We start from the raw sequence: 20,130 nt of genomic DNA on the forward strand, positions 1-20,130 counted from the left end.
CTCTTGCTCCACCCAGTTTTTCCTAAGGGAAAGGCTAGGTGGACTAGGGCAAGATGCACGTGCACCAGACGCTGAAGGCCAGAGGAAATTTGGTGAAAAGCTGGATTTGTCATGCATACTAGGGTTCCCCGACCCAATGGTAAAGGTTCACCTAAGATTTACTGCACGGCAAGGAAGACTTAACTACTTTATGCTCTCAGAAGAAAGTAAGCTAGGCAAATCCCTTTTGACAATATAAAAGATAGGTTCCCCAAAATGAAGGCAAGGAAGAAGTCATTCAAGCAAACTACCTTTTTAAGTATAAAGTGATTCATTATTATTGTAATAAAGGACGCTTTGTTTGAGTTATGCAAATGTTTGATGGTTTCTGCTCTTAATATTAGTTTTTGAAAAACCTTTATAAATACAATGATGATTCATAATTTCCTGAGATTGTAAAATATTCCTTTTGCGTTTCATTAAAGTAGGTTAGGTAAAGTAGATACATTCATTAATAAATATGCACTGAAATATGCTGTTATCTACTGACAGAATTTTTGAGGGGATATGCAGGAGGAGGGCCTCAAGACATAGTCCTCCATAGCCCCGGACCCAAGATTATGTCTCTGTGGTCCTGACAATGTTGGCTGGGCTTATGAGGGTTAGGGTTCAACAACATCTGGAGGACCGCCGATTCCCCATCCCCAATTTAGGTGGAGGTACTCTAAGCAATGGGCTTTTTGTTTGTTTGTTTCTCAGGAGAATTAGAGGTGTTCCAGAGGGATGGAGAGCGCAAGATCCAGAGTCGGCAACAACTTCCAGTTGGAACAACATGGGGACCATTTGCTGGGAAGATGGATTTGAATAACAACACAATGGTATGTTAATATGATACTGAACACTGAAGTACTATTTCCTGTGTTTTTTTTAAAGCTGCAATTTGCTACTAAAGAGATGTCCAAAGAATAGAAGAAGGTGGACTGTGAAAGAAATTCTATTGCTAACTTTCATTATTAGTGCAATTCAGATTTTTTCTGTGGAAGCCTCTATGGTATATTTATTTAAACGTATATACACCAGCCTTCATGATCTAAGTCCCAGGGCAGTTCACAATGACATGAAACACAGGAAACCATTACAGTATAATAAATCAGTGGTGTAAAAGCAGCAGGTAAAACAGCTTGAACAATACTAAAACACATGGCTAGCAGAATTTTAAAATGCGTGGGATGAATAAAGTAGTTTTCTGAGAGGCTAAAAGATAACAATGTTAGCACAGGCAAGCCTCCCCCTTGTTAACATCTGCAGTTGCCCTTTGATGAAGGCGTAGGAAGGAGGGCCTTAGCTTGGGATGGGGGAGAATTTGGATTCAGTTTGCATTTAAAGGGGAGCTTACCTAATTTGCACTTTCCAAAACAATACACAAACTGAAACACAGCCATCCTTCGAAATTTGCACTTCTATGAATTTTGGAATGCAGGACTCTGGACAAGCAGTGTGTACAATGGGTAAATTGTGCATAAAAATGCATATATTGGGCAAAAGAACATACAGAAATGCTTTATATAAGGGGCAGTAGCTTTCAAAAATATGTATATTAGGCAAAATTGTACACAGGCATGTATATTAAAATAAATTGGGGAGGAAGCTCATGAATTTTTATGAGGACTTTTATTTATGATTGGAAAAATGAAACATTGAAAGAATCCAAAACTGACAGATTTGCCCATCCCTAGCCTCAACAGATGATCTTAAGATGGATCTCAAGACGGTACACCTACTTGACCAAGCAGGACTAAATGTCCAGGGACCTAAGCAACTTAGTGACCAGCCCTATTTTCCTCTGTACCTAAGAGGGCTCTGAGGCCTGAGTATTCACATGTATAGATAGCTTCATGCAGGTATGCTGGCTTGGCCCGTGACTATAGGTGCTAGGGCCACAGATGTCGCAGGGCGTGCTGACGTCGCAAACACATACCCACCTACCCCACAGCATGTCCGCACGCCCACCACCACAATTTGTGGGTGCCTGGCCCCTTCATGAGAAATGTTGTGAGTGCTTGAGCAACCTGGGGCCTGGGGAGCTGGTGCCTATGGCTTCGTGGGTCTACGTTCCAGGTTCAACTCATTAAGGTCCTCTAGCCATTGAGTTCTTGTCAGTTAAGTTATTCTGGGCATAATCCATATGTCTTCTGTTCTTAATAACATATGTTATTTTATTTCTCCAGTACTATATGGTAATCATTCATAGCGCAAGACATCAATTTAATAACAATTTGCCAACTCATATTAGCTGGAAGTAAAGAAATAACTGTTATTCATTTATTTTGTCATATTGATGGGTGTGCTGCTTTCTATATTAACTCCAGTGAAATCAAAGGCACATAGATTTTTAAGAAAGTTTTCTATCACTATAATAAAGGAATTATAACATAGGCAACATATTATGGTGTGATGTATTTGTTCAGTGGGGTTAGACTAGGAATAGTATTTTGTGACTTGATTTAATTATGTTTTGTTTTTTAAAGTTTTTTTTAGGGCTGAACCAGAATGAGAAGGGGGTTACAGTTAATTAAAAACTTTGCATTCCCCTATATACTCTCTGCATTTTGAGAACTGAGACTGGGTTATGGGATGAAAATGTTTGATCATCCAGAATGAAGGGAGAAAGCATTTCCCTCAGATTTGTCTTAGTGATATAGTCACATAGCAACTTCTGGTTGGAAATAATATGACATTAGCATGTAATCCACAACTGAATCAATTTCTATGACTTCCTGTTGTTGTATCAGTAATAGCTACTGTTCTTTTAAATGGTTGCAAACAGGTATACAGTGTGTAAAGAAAGGCAAACTAGGGATATTTCCTGAAAATTTCTACATCAACATCCCTGCATTTTCCTTCAAAATATTTGTGTGCCAAATTTTGGCACAGTCCTGGATGTATTTGCATTGGTGTCTTTCTGACTTCTCCCATTATTTTGTAGCTTACAGTCTTTTTAAGAAAACATATAATTATAAAAATGGATCAAAATATGTAGGACGTCTAAAGTACTTTTAAAGCACTAAATCTTTTTTTGCATCAGTCCCTGCTTTGTGCAGTAAATGTTGCTACACAATGGAAATTCTGAAAGTCACAATCCAATCAAAGCTGAGCATTTTATACTTCCATTGATATCAATAGGAGAGAGATTTAAATACATACTTAAATCTACCATTGAACATAATGGGACTTAATATTAGAGACATTGTGCTCGTTCCTGCTCCCTTCCTTACAGGCCTTTTCCCACCTGGCCTGGGAGGGTGGGGCCCTGGCTGACTCCAGCTACAAAAGCTGAGGCTGCTGAAGAGGCCAGAGACCATCTTAGCTAAAGATTCACCCTGCTGGAAATTCTGAGCTGCATCCTTTTCAGCTGGAGGAGGACAGAGGGTGAAGAAAGAGAAATTATATTACGCAGTATATAAAATTAAAAATTCTGTTAAGTGGTACAGAAATTAAATAATCTAATATCTAATTTGTTTGCTTACAATAGCTTGTACAAACGGGACCCCTATATTTAAAACACACTTTACTGCATAATGTGTTGCTTATTTATGTAAAAACATAATTATTCAAATTCTACCCACCCACCCCCTGGAACACAGTTCTGTTTTCTGTTGGGTTGGTGTTTTAAACATTTATTTTTGATATTTCCCAAGAGACATTTAAACAGATGATTGATATTTCTGAAGATACAGGAAAAATGGGGTAATAGTAGTTATCCATCAGTTAAAAGAGAAAAGAAATTGCGTTAGAAAATTCTCAAAATTGGGGAGGCATATAACTGAAGTTCTTTTGGATTAGATTCATGTTCTTTGTGTGTTAACCTGACTTCTGAGGTGGCCAAGGAGTGTTTGTGAGTGTCCTTTCTTTCATTCTACAAATCATATCTGTGGTGGTCTGCACTCTACTGCCCATCCTTGCAGGAAAGGCCAGTCCAGGATATCATGGATTTTTGAGGAAGTGCAGGCTGGGAAGGCTGCAGATTGCCAAGAGATAATTGTATTACGATGGAAGAGGACACTTTTTTCACACATGCCCCTCAGCCACCTCATAAATAAAGGTAAGTGCAACTGCTAAAATGAAAATATAAAATAATTTCTTAAGTGTCCTAAGAAAGAGACAGGGGGCAGCCTTTTTTCTTTTTCTTTTTGCATGACACAGAGATTATCCACAGCAGTCTTATCCCTTATCTTGTCTTGGTAACGGACTGGATAAGAGCCAACAAACTGAAGCTCAATCCTGTAGGACTGAGGCACTGTCAGTGGTTGGGAGATCGCAGGCTCTTGTTGGGGTTACACTCCCTTGTAGGTATGCAGTTTGGGGGTACCTATGGATCCCTTGTACTGCTGGAGACTCAGGTGGGCTCAGTGGGGTGGAGTGCCTTCCATCAGCTTTGGCTGGAAGTCCAGCTGCATTTCCATCTGGACAGTGATAGCCTAACTTCTGTCGCCCAACCTGTAGGTTAGATTACTGCAATGTGTTCTATTTAGGGCTGACTCTGAAGATGATTTGGAAACTTCAGCGTCTGTAGAATTTGGTGGCCAAGTTGCTTACTAGGGCAAGATAGTTTGAACATATTACACTGATCCTGGCCTGACTGCACTGGCTGCCAATTAGTTTTGAGGCCCAATTCAAAGTTCTGGTTTTGACCCATAAAGCCTTAAACGGCTTAGGACCGCAGTACCTCAAGGACTCCCTCTTCCCATATGAACTGACCTGGACCCTGCAATTATCACGTGAGGCTCCTCTTTGTGTGCCTCCTCCATGAGAGGTCAGAAGGGTAGCAACATGGGAACAAGCCTTTTCTGCAGTCCCTGCCTGTATGGAGGAATGCTGTCCCCAGGCAGACCCGCCTGGCACCTTCATTACATATATTTAGGCGCCGGGCAAAAATGATTCTCTGTAACCAGGCCTTTGGCTGATTAAATATTCTAAAATGTGTGGGAGTGGGGTTATTGGTTTGTTTTTGTTTTATTGTGTATTTTGTGTTCTCGTTTTGCATTTTTATGTTGTGAACTGCCCTGTGATCCTTGAATGAAGGGTGCTGTACCAATTCAATAGACAATTATTATAATAATCTAGAATATCATCATCATAAACTTTATTGCACTAGCCAAAGGCCATGGCATCATTCACAAAGGGGACAAAAAGAAAAGCAACAATAACCATAAATCCCCTTCCTTATAAATTGGCACGATGATGTTCAATTTCCAGCCAGCTGGCATTTGAGCTGTATTTATTTATATGGGCGTAGAGCTTGGCCAGGTTGGGTTGCCACCATTCCGTATGATAATTTAGAATATGAGGGTGGAATTTGGCCTATTACTACTTGCCCCACCCCCCTTCAAGCAGTGGCTTGGTCACTTAGCAGCTGGCCCATGTTCCTGAGACAGAATACTCAACATTGTGGTGTCTCCAGGGAGATTGTATCCTAGGAACATAGCTGGGTGACTGGGAGTAAACAAGCCACTGCTCAAAGGGGTGGCAAGACTTTTTTATTAAGAAAAAGAAAGGAAAGAAGAGAGAGAAAATCTTCAGCCGCCTATTAAGACACCCAAAACTATTAGAATTGGCCAATTCCAAAAGTCAATTAATAACCACACACACACACTTTTAGTAGGAGATTGATGATTGTGTGAAGGGAAAGATATTTGTCCCAATTTTAGTAATTACACTTCTTCTGACAATGTATTCATGTTAGCCATGCATAGATGGCACCAATCAGCAAAAGCAGCAGCACCATGATGATGCCATTTAAGCTGTTCCATAAACTCTTCCACATATAAGGCACAAATGCAGTATCTCAGTGGCCAGGGGGAAATGTAAGCTGTAAGGCTCTGCTCACATGGATATTCAGCTGAATAGCTTAAATCACAGGTTTAGATGAATTCCCCAAAAGTAGATGCATAGAAGCATGCTTGTTGAAATGAACAAACACCAGTAGATTCTGCAAGGAACCACTGAATACTTAACCAAAGGGGAAGATACAGTTCTCATGGTATACTTGTACATTCTCCTTTCAGTTGGTGGATGAAAATGATATACTATTACTTCCATTTGCATCTATCCAAATTTAGCAATTGGAGCTACAGGGTCTGGTATCTCCCGAAGTTTGCTGTTATTAATTGTTGTTTGATTAGGAGTACAGTGGCAATTATTTGGCATTCTTTTCTTATAGAGAAGTCATCTGTGCTTCCCCTTTACTCTGCCTCAAAATCTGCACACTGAATACTCTCTTTAAACTGGTTCATATTTCAAGTAGTGTTACGATTCTGAGTTTAAACTTGTAAACTCAGGGGAGCCAGCGGACTAATTAATTCAGCACAGTAATTAATTAAGTCACTGTGCCAGATGTCAAACACCTTTTAGATCTTTCAAGTTCCTATCTTGAATTATGTTAACAATATACATCTCAAAACACTAAAAGGTTGGGTACATTGAATAAACTGATTGAAGTGTCATTTGTCAATGCAACAACAGCAACAGAGACTTGGTCAAATTCAGCTAACAAAAATGAAGAATTGTGAAGGCAGTTAGCCAAAAGACTGGGCTCCATTAACCTAAGCAGTGTACGCTAACATGAGGTTATTGGGTGGAAGCTCTAGCCGATGAACTAAGAAGGAGATGTGCCAAATGTTTCTGATTCATAAATTGGTAAAGAGTCACACTTATATAATAGCAGTGGCAGAAAGTGACTGTCAGTATTTTATATTGATTGATTGTCAGAAAAGCTAATAATAATAATAATAATAATAATAATAATAATAGTAATAGTAATAATAGTAATAATAGTAATAATAATAATTTATTATTTATACTCTGCCCTTCTGGCTGAGTTTCCCCACCACTCTGGGCGGCTTCCAACAAAATATTAAAATACAATAGCCTGTAAACATTAAAAGCTTCCCTAAACGGGAATAAAATACTTTTATTCTTCACAAATTATACCTCTGAGCATGTTGAAATGGAGAGTTTTTGCCTGGAGGAATTCCCTGGTACTTTTATTTTTCGTTTCTTTTTTCATTTCCTGGATAGGCTTTCATTTACTGGATAGACAGTAAATACAGTGCTTCAGAGTTGTTGATGATGATAAGGATGCCAGTCTTCATGAAGAGCATGTCATGGTTATTTTAGGCTCTGTGGCTAACACGACATGTGAGCCAGAGTAATGTTGTAGTGGTTAGAGTGCTGGGCACAGAGTAGGGATGTGGGATAAATTCGGAGTTCAGTTTGTAGTTTAATACAGATTCACTTGCTTCACACACAAATGGAATGCAGCCAACCTGTGAAATTTGTACTTCTCCAAACGCCCCCCCCAAGGGTTTTGCTTGCAAATGTGTGTAAAAGGCAAAATTACATACAACAATATGTACATTAGGATAAATGTGTGTTATAATGCTGACAAATTTTCATGATTGAAATGTGAACTGAATTCATGATTGAAAATAATGAGAAAGACAGTGGAACTGAAATTGACAGATTCCTCCATCCCTAGGGATAGGGAGAACTGGATTTAAAACCCTGCTCAGCCATGAAGTGTCTTGGAGCCAGCTGGTATCTCTAAGCTTTACCCACCTCACAGCATTGTTGTGAGGATAAAATGGAGTGGGGGTGGAGGAGAGAGAGAACCTTGTACATTGTTCGGAGCTCCTTGCAATTTTTATACGCAGGAAAAATATGTATTAAAAGCAGAATTTAAAGGGCACTGTACCCTTCTGGATTTTCATGACAGTGTGAGATCATTTCAGTTTTGTAAGATACAGGTAGCTATAAATCCAGCTATAAATATTCACCAGTTCTAATTCCTCAACACACAGGCAGACACATGTACTGTCATACTTCTTTAAACCTAATAATAATGCTAAAATCGTCATTGTCTTTCATAAGAACTAATGCGTTTTCCATATCAGCTTGTAAAACTAGAGAACATTTATCAGCCCAGGACTGCTTTCCCTTCTGAGGGCCACATGCCATTGATGGGTGAGTCCAGAAGCAAACATGGGCGGGCCAACAAATGCTACTTTTGTACAGCATATTAGTTTCTTCACCCCACTCCTCTCTAGCCTCCATCCAGACAGGCAAGAGACATTATTGGAGTTCAAGGGCACATTCCAGCAAGGCAAAAACTCAGGGCACAAAACCGTGTTCCAGGGAACCGATAGACTTGGAGGGCCATGTTTGGCCCTGCTCTAGAATATATTGTCAAACGTTATATATAAAACCGGGGTATCCGGCATGGTGCCTGTCTTCCAGATGTTGTTTCATTACAACTCCCATCAGCTCCAGTCAAACTGGTCACTCAGTTATGGGAGTTGTAGTTCCATAACATCTGGAGGGCACCAAATTGGCTAATGCTGCTACAGAAAGAACTTCCATGACAATTTTATTTTTTTAATGAAAACATTGTCAAGCATAAGCAATTGTCCCCCTTTCCCCTTTTCCTTATCATCAGTATACTTCTTCTCAATGTATACAGGTACCTATGCACACCTACAACTGAGCACTTCATGCATCTTATGAAGATGCCCACCAAAGCTTGTGCAGCTAACCAATAAACTGGTTAGTCTTTAAGGTGCCACCAGACTGCCTGTTGTTTTTGCTACAACAGACTAACACAGCTACCCTTCCAGCATTTGTATGATACCAACTGAGTTATGTTAATCATTGGTCTCTTCTTTTGAACTTTAAGGGAATGAAAGAGGAAAAAATGTGAAAAGATTCCTGACTGAAGCAGATAGTTCTAAGGGGAGATGTGGCAAAGGATGTAGAGCACATGATGAAAGTAAAACAGTGGTCCGTGCCATTACTTCATTAATCAAGTGGAAGCATTCTGAAAAATGTTTTTCTTTGGCTGCAGTCATCTATTTTTTGGTGTTAATCTATGCCCTGTGGCAGGGTTTTGTGAAACGAAACAATGAGTTGTTGTATCATTACCCCCCCCCTTATTGTTGTTGCCCCTGTCAGAAAGAAGAGAGGATGATTCAGGTCTGTATCAGTCTGATAAGAAAAAGAGGATTCAAAATGGCTGGGACGAGAATCTGTGGGAGTGAAGCTGTGCTGTTTGGGGCCAGGCAACCAATGGGATATAGCAGAAGTCTTTTAATAGGATCCTGAAGGTTCGCTGGCAAAAGCTGTTTGTTACTTCTAGGAGATTTCCTAATGAAACAGTTTGATTAGAAAGTACTGTGTGACTGTCTCAGGGGCCGGAGTTCAAAATACAGTTAAGTTATTCACTTGCTAATCTTTGGCTGTGTCAGTTCAGGGCAGAAACCTCCTATCTATACAGGCTCAGCCACTTGTATAATTGTTACAGTTACAATTTCAGAGTTTGCCAGTCACATTTTTTTTTACCAGAGGGATCCATTGAAACTACCGGAAACCTACTTAGGCTTGTTGTGACTGGTGATTTTAAATTGTGTTGGTGTTTTTGTAACAGAGACTTCCAGTCCATTGTGTTATTGGGTAGTGCCCAACTAAAGTGCCCTTACTAAAGTGCCCAACTCTAAGACAGAAGAGTTAAGGTAGAAGAGGCTGTAGAGTCTTCTTTCTTCTCTTTTTGTACCCCCACTATTTATATTCCAGCAGCTTTCCTCCATTCCTAGGCTACATGTGATGTTTACCATGAGGATTGCCTTCTCTGTGATTTTCGATCACTTAGCTGTAATGTATAGTGGCACTAACAGTGTGAATCAGGGCTATCATGTAGTGAGTGTCACTTTCTACTTGGAAGCCAGTGGTAGCAGACCCTCCAAGTGTCCCTATTTTCCAGGGATGTCCCTGATTTAGAGAAGCCGTCCAGGTTTCTGATTTGTTCCCGAAATGTCCCGCTTTTCCTTAGGATGTCCCTGTTTTCATTGGAGAAATGTTGGAGGGTTTGGCGTTATCCAACCCCTGAGCTATCTGAAGGCAATCCTGCATAGGGAAGTTTTTGTTTAATGTTTTTATATATGTTGGAAGCCACCCAGAGTGCTGGGGCAACCCAATAAGATGCATGGGGTATAAACAGTAAAATTATCATTATGGAGTGGGATGTTCCTATTTTCATCGGAGAAATGTTGGAGGGTATGTAGTAGTGTGGGAAAACCCATTAATTTGTGTTTTGCAGTGGGTTTATGATATATGGGGTACTTTTCTCAGTCAATAGAACTCCTGTCTTATATCACTCAATCCCCTGTTTTACAAAAGGTGTTCTCAAGCAGGGGTAACCAACACAGTATCCTCCATATTGTTGCTGGACTACTACTCTCATAACCCTTGACCTCTAGGAACAATGGCTGGGGCTGATGGGAATTGGAGTGCAATAACATCAAGAGTGCACCATAATCCATGTCTTCCTCATCTATAGCTGAACCCCAAACAGACCTGAACCAACATTCTTAAAAGATTAATTTCTTTCTTATCCCGTGTTATGATTTCTGATTGAGAATGTCACTACAGCAATCACATCTGTGCACCATCATGTTCAGAGCACACAAATGCATTCTTGTTGTCTAACTGTGAGCATCTGAACATCAATGTATTTTAGAAGATGGCCTGGCTTTTGGCATATTGGAGGCAGGTGATAATGGTTTTGCACTGATTTATTGGAATTTGTTTTGTTTTGTTGGGATATTTTATGAGGTTTGCATTTCATTAATCTGTCATTATCCAACTTCATATTCTCAGCTGAATGGTAGTGCCATCATAGAATCATAGAGTTGGAAGGGACCCCTAGGGTAACATAGTCCAACCCCCAGGAATCCTGTCTTACAGCCATCTCTGGGTGGAATCAAACCACCAACCTTCTGGTTAACAGCCAAACACACTGACGTATTGTGTAACAAATCAACCAAGCCATTCCTTCTGTAGCTGCTTGTAAAAGTCTGATGAGTCAAATAAATTGCTTTAAATGTTTTGCATTTTCCTAAGCTTGGGGTGGCAGCTCCCTTTCCCTGTGTTGCTGTAGGCCAGTTTCCCCAAGAATGCAATAGTAGATGCACATCCTGGGAAGTAAGTCTCATTGAACTCAGGAGGACTTTCTTCTTAATAAACATATTTAGGATTAAATGACACATAGCTCCTTTGTTTATTCAAAGGAGAGTCAATTCAGATATCTTTAAACATAGCTTGGTTCAGCTCCTTGTTTGTACATGGGCAGCTAATTTTGGCTGACTCAGTGATATTTGAATGTGGCCTTTTCGCCTTAGCAGTGTGCCTCATGTATACCTCTAAACAGTAACATCCCACTTACTGAAAGAAGAGAGCTTCTGATTTCATATGCATTCAATACCTTGTTTCAAACAAGCTTTTAATAACTTGGTGCTAACTAAAAGCACCCCCATTAAGTGGAATTTATGCTAATACCATCCTAATTAAGCAGTAGTTATTACCAATCATTATCATTAAACTAAATCAGTTCCCTGGGAGACATCTCTATGAAACAGCTGTCCCATTTCATCATGTCACATTTCTATACTTCAGCGTGTCACATTTCCGTACTTCAAATAACATTTTATATTTATGTACCAATTTTAAATTTGACCAGCTTCGTTGCTCTACCATCACCATTGTCAGACTGAAAAGAAAGCACCTCCAAAATGTTTGATAGAGAAGATGTAGGTGCTTCTGCCTGATACCTCCCAGTTTCTGAATATGTCATTGAAAAGTCCTTGTCCCAGAGCAGTGGCCAGCTTATTCTCTCCATCCTTTCTCTGTTAAGTCCAGGTGGCTAAATTGAGTCTGTGGTTGCTACATGCAATTGTTCCAAAATAGCAAAGGAATTAAGAGATTATCAAAAGCAAGTCTAGCATTGTGTTGATTATTCTCTTAGTTTCAATATTATCTTCAAAAGTAGCATATGTGACATAGCCAAATTATCTAACATTTCCATTGTTTCAAGTGTTTTTATTTATTTATAAATTATATTCTTCCCTTATTTCCAAAGGATGTCAGAATGGTGAATACAGAAAGAGAAAAGAATACAAACATCTAAAAACATTTCCAGTACAGATGCTGACTGTTCAAAGCCCCTTTAATTTCCTGGGTATTTATATTTCTTTTCATTGCCAGTTTATTTCCTTTCTGCACTCATATTCCTGGGCCTCATTCGTCTGATTGGCCATGGTAACGCCGTGGTCTTTTTCATGAGAACCTGAGATTTCTCATTGTGATGTCATCAAGAAATCACATGGGCTTAAATGGCAATGTGGAGAAAATAAAGCCCAGGATTATGGAGGCAATGAAGTCAGAAGAATATTGTTAAGCAACACTAATACAGTGGTTGGCTCAACCAAACTGTGGCTTACCTAGCAAACTGTGGCACAGCAGCTAAGCCAAAGTTCGACTTATATATTGTGCCTACCCAGGATCGTGGTTAAGCTCTCTACTCCTTAACCATAAGCTGTAGCCAAGAACCAACCTTGGTTACAGCTTGTGGTTAAGGAGGAAAGAGCTTAACCATGAGCCCTGGTTTGGGCAGTGCACTCGTGCTGAGGTAGAAGGAACAGGGAGGAGCTCTGGTAGTTTGCACTGAGTTTGCTTAGTGTTACGTGCAAATGCAGCCAGTATGAATGTGTTTGCACTAAGCACCAAAATTGCTGAAAATGGGAGATACTCTTTGATACCCACAAAACAAAACAAAACAAAACAAAACAAAACAAAACAAAACACAAAAGAGGTAAGCAGTGTATGACTCAAAATCATCCAACATAGTGCTTCAAGGCACACCATGTTTTTGCAGGAGGGCTCATAGTAAGTCCTTATCTGTATGGCTCTAAGTTGATAATGAGCTCCTGATTCAAGAGAATAAATTCTTGCTATGATCTTGGGCATTTTAGTGAAGCTCAGGAACGTCCCTTTCTGTTTAGACTAAGGTCCCTGCCTTTGAGCTCCCCGGGTGGTGGTCACCTCCTCTCCCTCTGCAAATGTGGGGAGATAATGAGCAGCAGTGGAGTGGGGGCAAGAAACTGGTAGGTTTAGGATCAAAGGAAAAGGGAGCAGTGGTTGAAACCAATTTGATTCCCCCCTTCTCAGAAACTGGATTCAGCTCAAAATGATTTTTTGAACAATTTATATTTAACACACACAAATGCACACACACATTGACGCACCCTCTCTGCAGCAATTTGAAAATTCTTCCCCATTTCACCACTTGCCTGCTCACTGTGTTCATCATCAGAAGCCTTCTTCTACGTCTTTTTACATTCAGAGGTTCAGCTGGCTGGGACAGTAGACAGGGTCTTCTGAGCAGCAGCACCAATATTGTGGAACTCCCTTAGGAAGTCTGATTAGCTCCCTCTGCCTTTCAAGCAAATAGTTAAAACATTCCTGTTTAGCCAGGCACTTGGTCTGTCCTAACCATTTTGTTTTGTCCTCCTGCAGCTATGTGCTGTGGCACTGTTGCTCCAGTTTTTAGGTATTAGTAATATTAGTGTTGTGCTTCTTTGTGTTTTGATTTTGTGAGCCACTTTGGGAACTGACTTGTTGAAAGGTGTGATAGAAGCATTTTAAGCAAATAAACAATATATACTGACTTTTTCAGTATCAGTTCACATTAATTATGTCTCCTTCCCCATTGCAGTATCCCAGAAGGACTTATGATCACTACCTGCATCACAGCATTCCCTCAATCACAGCAATCCGGTTAAAGAGATAAACAGCCCAATAATGTGCATCTTTTCTCAGTAGTAAATCACCAACTTCACCAACTTCCTCCCAAGTAAATGTGCATAGGTTTGCAGCCAAAGACATGTAATACGATGCATTGTATGTAGTTTAGCCCTAATCATTGGTTGCCATCTGCGCATGTTGTATTAGTGGATCCGAAATGGAAAATCTGTGACTGCTGCCTTCACATGAGCATAGTGATGGACCACTTGGGCTTTACATAATCATTGCAATTGTATGGCTGGCCTAACAATCACACAAAAGCATTGTACTAGAAATAACTCTCATGTGATTTGCTTAGGTTTCCAATCCTTAATCATACATTGTCCTTGGGAAATTACTTCCTCATAGAAATATACCATGCAGAATTCTGTACCGTTTCCACTTCCCATTTGATGCTGTTGGGGTGAAAAGAGGGAGAAATAAAATCAAAGCATTGTTTTAGAATACAATTTGATCCCACTTTAAAAAAAAATCTTTTCCTGAGTCCTTTTCTTCTTTTCCTTTCGGTGTTACCTCTTTTGAGAAGCATTGTCCTGATTTATAAGCATCATTGTCCCCCGGTGTCTGAGCTTCAGATCAGAGAGGTACAAGCAGTTGGATTGCATTTTCAGGATGCCAGATGTGTGCTCTTTGATCTGGTGGTACAGCCTGCCTCAGGGAATAAGCTCAATCTTGATTCCTTTAGTCAATCATCCACTATCAGGTACCTGGGCCGTGATTAGGAGTCTGAAAAAAGAAAGGAGCACATCACGGGTACATGTTGGATGCTGAAACATTTCTGAGAAGGGTGGTGGCATCACAGTCAACATTCCTGCTCAAGCTGTGGCAATGTTTTCTGTTGTAAGAAATCTCCTTAATGTGTGAAGGAGCAGTAACAGGAGAGCTGTTTTACCCACACACATACAGCAAGTGACTGTACACTCTGATGAACCCTGTAACCTTGGTCAGCTTATGAATACCTCATTCCTTTGTTTAACCTGCTGCTGAAGAACTAACAGTGAAAACAGGGTACACATTTTTCATCTTGACCTCTATGAATTGCTAGGCATCTCTGCAAAGTTGTACCTTCTTAACATTCCTAGCGTTCTTTGATTCATGCTAGTATTTAGCACTTGTTGAGTGTTAGAAGAGATTTCTACTGACTATTCGTGTTATCATTCCTAAACCAAGTCACAAAATGGCATTTGTGTTGGAACTGGGCCACAGAGAGGTATACTTAATCTGTTATGCAAAAATAGCACAAATATATCCCTGAAGATTCTCCCTCCAAGTGCAATAGGGAATAATGTAAGCACATTTAAGTTTCACTGAATGTAGGAGTTACATATGTTATAACTGTAGATCAAACTTTCTGTACCATCTGGCCATGATTAGAGGAAATGTATAGAGAGATACAGTAATTGTCAATGGATCAAAAATGTTCGGTGATTGATCACCTGACTTTTAGATGATTAACCTTCTAAATTTAGAAACTACCAAAGCTTCAATTTTGGTGTTATTTTAAGATAAGTTGCAATTTAACAAAGAAAAGCTACCATTCTTTTCAGATGAAAAAGTCTCCTTTAATACTTTTGTTTTATTTCCAAGTACTGTACAGCAAAGGACTGAAACTGACACACTCAGGAATCCCAACAAGGAGTTCCATCATTTGCTGAAGACTATCAGATTTATTATGATGTAAGCTTTCATGGGCTAGAGCCCCTTGTCAGATATATGTATTTGGTGAATGTGCTGTAGTAAAAAAAAGAAGCTTATGCCACATTACATTTGCTAGTCTTTAAGTTTCACAAGACTTGTTTCTGATGCAAGACATCAGAATGGCTACCCATTGGAAATGGCTACCCAGTCCAATGGCTACCCATTGGAAAATAAAAGTTCGCCCTAATTTTCAGCCCTACCAATTAAATTTTGTCCTCACCGATAAAAAAAAATCCCCCAGACAGATTAATTAACTATTCCAAACCGAGTGAAACTGTAGTATTTGGGTTTAAACTGATTTATTTTTACTAAAGGGTTGTACATTTTGCATTGTGGATATAGTCCATAGCATGCTTGGGGGGTGCTTTCTGTCCCAACAGTAGTATATAAACTTTTCTTTAATTACTTACTTATGGAAAATAGAGGTGAAATGGCCTGAAAAGGGGACATTAAGGCTTAGAATTGTTGCTTTCATCTAATACACTTTTCCACAAAAGGGGCAAAAATGGTTTTTTTGCAAACTGATTTCCTATGTAAGTCTACATAAAATGTGAATGATCTGTGCCATTCACACTAAATGTTCAAGAAACCAGGGAAACTGCCAAGAAAGAAATTCAAGAACTTTATAATTCCTTGGTTCAGAATAACAAACTTTGGCAGCTTGTAGCACTCACTTCAAATACAAGACAAACATTTTGCTTCCATAGGTTCTTCTGTAACTCATATTTTAATCTGAGAGAAGAATTTAAGTCATTTCTATCTAACCACCTGTCATCCTGACTCAACCTGCCACTTTGCTGCCGCCGCCGCTGCCACACTGCCTTTGTTTGGGGAAAATAAATATTCTGAACTAATCCAATGTAAACTGGGGTGTGGGGAGTTCTCATAACAAAGGCTGGCAATCATGAACATGACTTTGATATGATACAGTATAGTGAGCAGGATTCTTTTAACCACATCCTATGCAATGGGGTTTTCCCTCGCTTTCCTCCCTCTTGTTCCACATGAAATTGGCTCTGGGGGGATTGGGAGAGCCCGGCGGGGGGCGCACGTTATTCTGCCTGGCAAGCTGAAATGCTTCTGAAGATGGAACAATAGGAAGAACATGACACTGAATTCTACCCTTCATATTTAGGCAATTACAGGCAAAGGGTTAAGCTGTGTTATAGTGAATTGGCTAGTTCACTTCACCTGAATAATACAAGCAGACACTGCATGCGTTTGCATTCCACCGTGTCACTCAGTGCTGCTTAACTGAAGTGGTGCGAATGTCTGACAAGAGCTACAGTGAGCAATATCAAACAAAGGGAGCTGCAACCAGAAACCAAACTGTGTCCATTACTCTTGCCTGTTGCACAGTTCTAGGCCCTGTCTTTTCCAGCTTGCCTTGTGCATTTTCCTTGATGCTCCTTTAAGTGTAATTATCACAAGGATGAGCCTTGCAAAATGCTTAAGCACCCTGACAACATGAATGCTGTGAGATTGCACGATACCAGGTGTATATAAATCTCTATCTTTTGTGGCATTTGAACTTGATAATGGAAAAAGTTTGATAAAGTCAGTGAATGCATTATATTTAGACAAGATACCAAGTATGCAGAAGGCTCTGCATTACATTGCTGTGTTAACAGCTGGTAGCATTCACTGTTCCACATATGCTTGATAGCGGTGATACATTCAAGCTCAGTGATTATCAAAAAGATTTCAGGGCTCTAGAATTAATCACACATTTGAGAAGACAAATAGATGGAGATAAGTAGGAAAGTTATGTTTGTTTGTTTTTTGTAGGGAAATGAATATTTGAGTGGCCATTACAAGCACTTGCTTTTATTAAATCCCAGTATTAATGAATTTAAGACAATAGGAATAATCTGTTTAATTAGTTAATGTTTTCAGGATCTTGCTAGCATGGTGAGGAAAGAATGGTGGCTATAAATAGAGTTGCCCTTTCTGAGGTGCATGTACTTGTTTTCCCTATGCATGATCATGTTGATAGTGTTACTGGCATTCTGGTTCTCTCTTAACATTTGTATCATTCACATTTCATAATCATAACTTTTAGTTAATTGTATGAAGTACTGAATTCATTTTAAACCAAGTTCTATCGCTTCTTGCTGTATTGTTTCTGGTATGTATATTGGTTTAAATTATTGTATTGGCCATCTTGGTAATTTTTTAATGGAATTGTGGGGTTTAAATGCTGTAAATAAGTAGCTGTTGCATAGTCTATGAATAGTCTCTCTCTCCAAGTGCAAAGTGGTGAGGATGTCAGGTAATGAGGAAGGAGCATGAGAGAGAGCAGAGAGGGATAAGAACCTAAGATCCTGCTAGATCGGGCCAATGGCCCATTTAGTCCAGCATCCTGTTCTCAGAGTGGCCAACCAGATGCCAGTGGAAAGTGTGCAATACCAAAAATACAGAAAAAACCTTTCAGTTGCAAGTGGACTGAATAGTGAAGCATTTAAAAATCTGGAAGACTACGGTGATCTCATTCATATTTTGAGATAACTGCAGGATACTCTGCAGAGCCACAGCCTATAGATGAGCCACTCTAGAGAGGAACTTGATCTCACCTTTCCTACTCCTCTCCTTGCTGCTTCAAGCAGAGCTTCACTGACAATTACATGTTAGTCAGAGGAACATTGCCTGAAGTGGAGTGGAAGGTGTGGATAGTGAGCATCCACGTTCTCCCACAGAGAGTTAATTTATGGATGATACCTTCTCAGGTGAAACCCAGGACCAACTGAGTGAATTTGCGTCTGATTTCCTGGTGTGTGTGTGTGTGTACGCAGTATCATATCAATAAATAAAATAAAAACTTAATTAAAAAAACCATTGTCAGGTGTATCACGGTATCCCTGACTCTCACTTGTTGGGTATGTTCCTTTTCCCCCTCATATGCAACTGTAATATATGACTTTTAAATACCAGAACTGAGGCTCCGTAGTTTAAACAGTGGTTTCCTCTTATCCAAAAGAGAAATGTTTTCTCCTTCAGAACATATATTCATCCCTGTGAAGAAGCATTTGAAACACAACTCAATATATTTTGGAACACAAGTCTTGAGTGCATCAGAATTTCTGCATCAGACAAAGGGCCAGTCTGCTGCATCATTCTGTTCTAACAGTGGCCATCCCTTCTTATTTGTTCTTGGCATCTGGGTTTCAGAAACATACTGGTTTTGTGCATATATAGTCCATTTAGTAATCACAGTGAACAGCTGTTGACAAAGCCATTCTTTCTTTAAATAACACAACTAAGGTAGTGGCACTGGGACGCGGGTGGCGCTTTGGGTTAAACCACAGACCCTAGGACTTGCTGATAAGAAGGTCGGTGGTTCAAATCCCCGTGATGGGGTGAGCTCCCGTTGCTCGGTCCCTGCTCCTGCCAACCTAGCAGTTCGAAAGCACATTGAAGTGCAAGTAGATAAATACTTCCCGGCGGGAAGGTAAACGGCGTTTCCGTGCACTACTCTGGTTCACCAGAAGCAGCTTAGTCATGCTGGCCACATGACCTGGAAGCTGTACTCCGGCTCCCTCGGCCAATAAAGCGAGATGAGCGCCGCAACCCCAGAGTCGGCCACGACTGGACCTAACTGTCAGGGGTCCCTTTACCTTTTAAGGTAGTGGCAATTGACACATCTTTTGGTAGTGAAGTCCATAAATCAGTTCTATAAGGAAGTACTTTCACTTTTCTCAGTCCTGACCCTCCTGCTAGTCAGCTTGAATGGGCGATCCTCAGCTGTGTGATAGCATGAGAAAGAAAGAGAAATTTCTCTCTCCTTGTGCCACTCTGTTCATAATTTTTGTAAAACCTTGATCATGTCCCTCCTAGACTTAAAAAGTCTTAAATGCTTTCCTTTTCTGTATAGGCAAGAGGGGAGGTACTCCAATCCTGTAATCATTTTAGTGGTTTGTACCATTTCCAGTTCTGCCGTATCCGTTTTGAGATAGGGCAATCAGATACTTAGTTATGTAGGATATTCAGGGTATTTAGGAACTGGCTGAAAGCCTATCTCTCTTTGCAGTTCCTAGTACAGCTAGGAAATGTCCAGCTTTCCCCCTGCGACCCTTTAGAAACAAGTATTGCCAAGTATCAGACGAAAGCATCAGACCAGTCCAGAGTTTCCTTTAGATCCTTAACCAAGAAGAATAATTTATTTTTATGGATTCATGTGATCAGAAAGTAATAGAAGGAATAAAATAGATTTCCAGCCAGTGTTCACTGCTGTTTGATTCATGGAAGGTGATGACAAGGCTCAAAAATCCGGTTATTTGTTCAGAGCTACGATTCCATACACCAAAACACTATTACTCAAAACTACTGGAGGAAAAGGAAAGTTAACTTTTCATCTGGAAAACAGCAACATAGCATAGAAGTAGCAAAGAAGCAGTGCAGTGCTGGAAGCAAAGCTAGTGTTGTGGCCCTGCTGCCCGTTTCAATGCATTGACTCCTGCCAGAGTGTACATTGTTTGATGGGAACTTTATCCATATTATTAGGAACTTCCACCTTACATGAGTGAGAAGTTCCAGGAGTAGCACCTTCACGATTAATTTCCTTTGGGTTAGAGAGCCGTTGGAAACTCCTGTGTTTTTGTATCCCCCCCCCCCGGAATAGTTGTCTATCAAAGCAAAAACAACAATCTGAAAGATTTGTTGCACAAGCATTCATGGACTTTATATATTTGGTTGGGGTTTTTTTTATATATAAATATATAGCAAAGCTTGTTGGGAGCAGGCAGATTCCACAAAAAAGGTTTCTCT

General features: G+C 40.0%; 1 protein-coding gene across 12 annotated transcripts in view; it reads left to right on the forward strand.

Annotated features, from left to right (window-relative positions):
* ZFPM2 (zinc finger protein, FOG family member 2) overlaps positions 1-20,130 on the forward strand; it is a 466,093-nt gene that overhangs the window by 267,357 nt on the left and 178,606 nt on the right. For all 12 annotated transcript variants that reach the window (XM_082235508.1, XM_082235506.1, XM_082235503.1 and 9 more), the window contains one exon: positions 739-857. In XM_082235508.1, coding sequence (XP_082091634.1) covers positions 739-857 — 119 coding nt within the window. The remainder of the gene's footprint in view (positions 1-738; positions 858-20,130) is intronic.

This window comes from Podarcis vaucheri (genome assembly GCF_965113315.1).
Source record: "Podarcis vaucheri genome assembly, chromosome: 8".
In the NCBI taxonomy this organism is placed as follows: Eukaryota; Metazoa; Chordata; class Lepidosauria; order Squamata; family Lacertidae; genus Podarcis; species Podarcis vaucheri.